Source organism: Buceros rhinoceros, unplaced genomic scaffold, assembly GCF_000710305.1.
Source record: "Buceros rhinoceros silvestris isolate BGI_N320 unplaced genomic scaffold, ASM71030v1 scaffold1289, whole genome shotgun sequence".
NCBI lineage: Eukaryota > Metazoa > Chordata > Aves > Bucerotiformes > Bucerotidae > Buceros > Buceros rhinoceros.
Window position 1 is genome coordinate 1 of NW_010430688.1, and position 6,776 is coordinate 6,776.

Consider the following 6,776-nt stretch of genomic DNA (forward strand, 5'->3'; position numbering starts at 1 on the left):
GCTATTCTATGGGCTATAGAAGGGGCTGGGCATATTAGTGGCCCCATATTAGTGGGGCACTTGGGATCCTCCCTGATCCCAGAGGATCGAAGGGGCTGGGACCACCACATGAGGCTTGTGTCCCCCTTGTCCGCAGAACATTCTAGGTTGGAAGGGACCTCTATCATCCGATCTGACGTCATGTGGGAAAGCCAGCCTGGATGAGGTTATCTCACACCCTGCCCAGTCGCATCTAGAACCCCTCCAGCAACGGGTGCTCCACCAAGTCCCTGGGGAGGTTGTTCCAGCAAACGACCTCGCTGTAACTTTCTTCGGTTGAGATGAAACCCCTCCCAGGGCAACCCATTGCCCCTTGTCTTTTCCATGTGGCAACTTGTGAAGAGAGAACCCCCTCTTGCAAACTGATTTTTTATTCTTTCTCAGTGTTTTGAGCCAGGACCAGCCAGGAAATGCCACTTAACTTTTGCATTTAACAGAAGTCGGGCATGTGTGTGTGGGGGGGTGTGTGTCAGGCACTGAATTCAGCTGAGAGTTCCATCACCAGGGACAAGCTTCCCCCAAAAGGGCACAGAAATCAGAAACCACAGCAGCAAGTGCAGCTCCAGTGTCTTCTCTCTTTCTCCCCACAGCTTTTCTGTAATAACTCCCTCCTGAATAGACAAGTTTATTAAAAAAAAAAGCTCCCTGCTGTCACCCTCAGCACTCCCAGCCATGTCTGTTCAAAACTACCTTCATGCCGCCAGCAGAGCTGTCCCCACCGCAATGACAACCCACCAGGTGTGCACAGCTGAGCTGGCCTTGAAGGCTCTGCTGAGCAGCCCGCAGTCTGTGAAGCAGACTGCAAGCGGCTTGCAAATAAGCCAGCTCACCAGGGAGACACAGAGCAGCCGGACCGCGACTCTGAGCACAGAGGTACGCAGCTGCTGCACCACGGGATGCAGGGCTGCTGTCTTGCCCTTCTCCTGGCACCTCCTGACTTCTGGTAAGGGGAGAAGACACACACTCACCTTCTGCTTGAGGCTTGCAGTAAGGTGTCTGGCCTGGACCAAGGTCTGCTCTTGGAAAGCAGGGGGTAGATCTACGTAGAGCTCAGTCCAAGCACCCCAAAATTTTACAGCCAACTGGGCATCCACATGTGGGCAACAGTTTTTGGGTAACTGAAGTTACCTGTCAGTGCGTTCTCACGCAAACTGCAGGAACCAAAGGCTGGCATGACACTGCCCCACCAGCACCACCACCTCTGCCTGGGGCAGGCATGCTGAGGGGGCTGCACCCAGCTAGCGGGCGGACGGTACAGGGTGCAACAAGCACGGGAGACGCAGCCCCAGCACGTAGGTGACATCCTGGGTGCTTTCTTGTCCAGTGTGAACCTGCAGGTCACAGCACGGGAACCCATGGAGGTAGAGCACCCCTATCTCCTACAGAGGGGGACTGCAAGAAGGGAAGCGCCCCTGCCCAGGTGCCTTCCCCCCAGAAAAAGCTGTGAAAGGGGTGTACGTAACCGTCTGCACGTGTGCACCTGCAGGTGTGACCGGGACTCCAGACTACTCAAAGACAGGTGCTGAGGAATCTGCCATTGATTTTAAAAACTAACACCTCAGAAATACCTGTTACTTCTGCTGAGACGCAGTGCTTGCTCGTCAGTGACACGGTATTAATCTACAGATGGCTGTCATCTTGATTTAAATCGCGTGAACAGTTTTTCCCTTCAACACCCATCATGCTGTTCATTGGTGTACAACATGTGTCACCAGCAGTGACACAGTGAGGTGCCAGGGGAGTCTCCCAGACCTGAGATGTTGGGCACTTGAGAGGTGAGCAGCTTTGTCCAGGGACCTGGGCCCCTCTACCTCTCCACCTCGAGCTTGAGACAGGCTGTGAAGTCCTGTAGATCCACAGAAACTAAACAGAAAGAGCAGGTCCACTTATCCAAGCCTTCCCGGACTGAGAGGCCACCTTGGTGAGGGGAACAGGAGGCTTTCCCTTCCCCGTGAGCTGCAGACGTCCTTTCCCGGAACAGCCAGATGATGCTGACTGAGGTCTCGGTCCTCAACCTCAAACTTCAGATGAAGGAATTCAGTCCCCCAGGACTGGTGGTCTCCATCCTCTGCCAAGCTGAAATACCAGCTTCAGGCCACCAGAGCAAAGGGAACCTGGCTCTTCCCCGTAATGCCCTCTAGAAGGTCCTTGCAAAGGAAGAAGTGAGGGAGAAGGAGGACAGGTCACTAACAGGAGCACTCGGCCCTGTGTCCAGAGTCCTCGCGTATCTCCCCAGGTTCACACACTCAGCACTGACGCCTCTGGGTCTCTGGCACGTGTCTTGGTTACTTGTTCCTGGGAGACATTTTTCTTCTTTCCCCCCTCTACCACACCCTTCCAAACTGGCTCAAGCAATCTTCATGGCTTCACAGAGTCAGTATGATGTGAACGTCATGTTCCTGCTCACCAGCTGCAGACCCTGGAGCAGCTGATCAGCTCCGTCCCAGAAACCCCGCAAGGAGGCTCTCCTGCCACAATAACGCTGCACGGGCAGCTGAGCCAGGTCTCTGCGAGCAGACGAAAATTTACTCACCTGAAAGACTAATTTGCACTCTGAGTTCCTGTAACAGTCAACCCCCCCCGACTTTTTATTTATCTATTTACTTTACAACACACATATACATCACTTTACAATGTAGTTAAAAAAAAAAAGGACGTAACCAAAGCCTCTCAGAAGAGAAAATCTATTACATACATTTGAGGAGACTGAATATTCCCGTGTCTCTCTGGGACAACCCTTATGGTTCGTTTCCAGATCATACCGTCAATGTAGAGGCTTGAAGTGAGCGTCTGGTTCCCTGCTGGTGCAGAAGAGGAGGCGGCTGAAAGGGTCAGCAGCCGGGCTTCACGGGGCAGGTATGGCCAGGCAGGGAAGCAGGGGAGCTGCCTTCTGGCTGCGCTCAGCAGACATGCGCTCCAGGCGCTCCGTGTAGAACCCGTTGAAGTCCAACCTGAGAGACAAAAGCAGAAGTTCTGGCAGCCCGCTGGCTCAGTGCCGCCCAAGAACAGCACACAGCAAGCAGAAGCCACTGACAAGGGCACCCAAGGACTCAGTGCTGCAAGTGCTGCAGAGCTTGTGCTTGCTGAGGCACTCACAGGCAGGAAGGGCTTCCAAAAATACCTAAATTCTTTTACACGGTCAGATGAATTTTAGGACAAAGTTGGTTGAAATGAGGGGCGTGAAACAAAGCCAAAGCAAGTCTTGCTGCAGGAAGAGGCAGAAGATGCTTGCAGCAAGCGGGTCTGCACCGCAACATGAACCTCTCAAGCAGCTGCACTCCCTCGGCCCGTCCCGCTGAGCACAGCCTTGCTCTTACCCAGCCGTGGCTCCTAGAGGAGAAACCTCTCCCAGGCATCGGCTGAACGCGGCCACACCACAGCAAGTTCCAGGCCTGAGATCCTGGCACGGGACCGCCCCAGGCTAGGTAGACACAGTGGCTTGTTCAGAGCAAGAAGGGACATCTGCACTGCACCGCAGGTGTTGACACCTTTTCTGCGCTCATCCCTCGAAACAGGCTAAGCCTCACCTGTCCTTTACAGGTACACAAAATACACCAGGAAGGATCAGTTGCTAATAGCTGCTTCTCTGGGACCACACGTCAGCTGGGGACAAGGCACCAGGGGTGAGAGCTCCTCAGTCTCCGCACCTTCCCAGACACTTCCCACACTCCTTAACACCAGAGCTCACCACCATCAAACTCAGGCATTAATTAGCATTATTATTATTAATTTATTAGTCATCCATGGCCACTACCGTGCAATGCTGCAGTTTCCATTACCACCACCTCCTTGCTACCACAAGTATGCTTCACACAGATTCGTGGTTCAAGAAGATGAGCAACTGGTTGGAAGACGATCAACCAAAAGTACAAGCATTGCTTGTCCTTTTAAACCCTCTCCAAAGCAGGCAGTACCAGCAATACCACACACAACCTTGTCTTCCCGACAATCCAAAACCACCCGGCTGTGACCCTCCGTCAGCAGACCTTCGCGCTGCCAAGCCAACGGAGACACGTGCAGCTCTTAAAACCACGTGCCACGTGAATACTAAGCAAGTCAGTGTACGTCTGTGAATCACACAAAAGTCACTCTCTTAATTTCTCAAATTAAATTGCTCCAATAGTAAGTTAATAGGCACAACATTTGAGTTTCACGTTGCTTAACAACCTTACACGAACAGCAACAAATTGTTCCTTGACAGTTTTTGGTGACTGCAGAAAACTGAGCCTCCACAGATGGAATTTCTCTGTTGTCCTCTCCTGCTTTAAAGGCTTACATTTCTTTTGTCCTCTAAGTGTTGTACGAAGGAAACTCGACACCGAGGCGGGCATATTTACCAAACTGCGATTCAAATATGAGGCCAGGACTCACTCACATCCTTGCTTTGAGGTTATGTTCTATTTCTAAAGCTGCTTTACATCAACCCTCTTGAATTGCAGATTTTTATTTGCTCTCTTTCAGCTACAATTTTAGGGTTAAATGATTTTTGATAACTATCTCTTTGAGGCAGGCATATTTACCAAACTTTGATTCAAATATAAGGCCAGGACTCACTCACATCCTTGCTTTGAGGTTATGTTCTATTTCTAAAGCTGCTTTACATCAACCCTCTTGAATTGCAGATTTTTATTTGCTCTCTTTCAGCTACAATTTTAGGGTTAAATGATTTTTGATAACTATCTCTTAAGAATTTGTTTGGTGCTTCTTCAAACTCCGCTTACACTTCAGTTTCTCGTTTCGTGGCTGCAACTGCTATTTGCTGAGGTTTACATCACTTCGTACATCCTACCAGTCTTACTCTAAGCTCAGCCGTCGCTGTCTCCTCCAGACTGGTAAAGGAGGGATCCTCGAGGCATGCTAACAGCACTTGCCGGGCAAGGTTTCTAAGTTTTGGAATTCAGTAGCCATTCCGACAAAGTCCTCTATGCTGTAATTCTTCTCCTTCTCACTACGGGGATGTGGAGGAGTGACTCTGGAGATTCTCTGTCAGCACTGCTACCGAAGGAGCCAAGGCACCTGACCAGGACTTCAGCACGCTGACGATCTGTGTGTGGTATGCGGCCTTCACCATTTTGAAGGAAACCGCCTGGATCTTCATCTTTCGTTGTGCTACAAACACAATGGTTGTGCCTCAGTTACTCAGTACTGTAAACCGAGTACTGCAAACCACCGTTGTGGTGGTTGAGGATTTGGTGCGGTTTTGGTAGCGGGGAAGGAAGCTGCCGCCTTTTGTTTGGCAGTTTTGGTAGTGGGGGATGTGGCTGCTAGTGTGGCCCCTGTAAGAAGCTTCTTGAAAAAGCTCCCCCGTCTGCAATTCACACCCGCTGACGGCCAAGGCTGCACCAGTCAGCACCTCCGCAAACAAACATATTCAAGACGGGAAACCAGTCTGGGAACGCCCTTTTTGGTTTTGGAGCTTTCTTCTGTTTCGGAAGGGGTAGGGCAGAAGGACAAGCAACCCTGCAATACCAAGCACGGGGTCACCAAAGGTAGCAAGAAAGAGGTTGGTGAGACACGCCAGTACAGCTACTTCCCTTTGGTCCGTGGTGAGCGGGCAGGCTGGAACCCTGCAGTCCCTAGAGAGCACTGGGGGGAAAATGGTTGGGCTGCAGAGAGCCCCGCGATGCAGAGATCCCGTACAAGGCTGTGACTCTGAGGAAGATCGATGCTGGGACAGCTCTGCGCTAGGAGAACCAATAAAAGCAGAAGACCCCGACATGAGCCAGAGCCGCCCATGGAGGACTGCCTCTTGTGGGAGAAAAGCCACTTGGCTGCAGGAAATTGTGAGAATTGTTTCCTGTGAAGAAGAGCAAGCGGTAGAAACCGTATGGAGGGAACCAAGACTGACTGCACCCCCTGTCCTGCATCCTCCCCTGTGTCGGTGAGGGAGAGAACGTAGCAAAGCCATGCCCAGGAGGAAGGAGTGGAGGGGGGAAGATAGGAGCCGGTTGTTTCTCTTACTCTTCTACTCTGACTTCAATTCGTGACTTGGTTACGCTTTTGTTCTTTGAATTAAATTGATTTTACTTCTGCTAGTTGAGACTGTCTTTTGCCTGTGACTGTTAAGAGGTGAGTGAGCCCTCCCTCGTCCCTTGTCTTGACCCTTAAGTAGTTTCACCTCCTGGAGAAACAGAGTGACTGCGTGGTGCTTAGTCGCCAGCCAGGTCTAAACCATGACAAATATTGACCAGGACCAAATAAATAAAAGCACAATACCAGGATTATGAATAAAAGGGATACTTTGTAATCTTTGTTACATGTCGAGTACAACCCTTGAAAAGTGGTCATATCAAAAGGTTATCTTTCATAAGAAGAGACAATCTCCCTGCCACGTGTGTTATTTTGGATGGTAGCCGCCTGTGCTCTGGTCCTTGGGTATCTGTTGCTGCAGAGTCCAGGGCTCGATCCAATAACCTCTACATCCCGCAGGAAAGCTTGTCCTGGTTCAAGATAAACAGGGCTGGCTTTTAGTGATGGATGATGACGCAAACCAATTAAAGTGTTCTGCCCCTGTACACCAGCACGTCTTCCTGGCTGTGGGGTTTTTCTGACGGGACAGTGTTGCTTTAGGAACTGCATGCAGGAAGAAACCGCGCGCCTTTTCTGCTGGCCACCTGGGACAGATGCAACGTGCCTTTTTTCACTTGCTGCCTGGGACGAGCTGCCATCCCCTTCGCTCGTGCCTGCTGCCCTGCCGCTCTGCCCGCCACCACCCACTTCTCGCCCATGCTGGGACA

The 6,776-nt window shown here is 51.2% G+C and overlaps 1 protein-coding gene across 1 annotated transcript in view; it reads right to left on the minus strand.

Moving 5' to 3' along the window:
• Positions 1 to 2,882: 2,882 nt before the first annotated feature.
• The window catches only part of TUBGCP2 (tubulin, gamma complex associated protein 2), a 33,806-nt gene continuing 29,912 nt past the window's right edge, over positions 2,883 to 6,776 (minus strand). Inside the window, exon 17 of the mRNA XM_010143095.1 lies at positions 2,883 to 2,990. Within this exon, the coding sequence (XP_010141397.1) occupies positions 2,885 to 2,990 (106 nt within the window). The 3' untranslated portion in view covers positions 2,883 to 2,884. The remainder of the gene's footprint in view (positions 2,991 to 6,776) is intronic.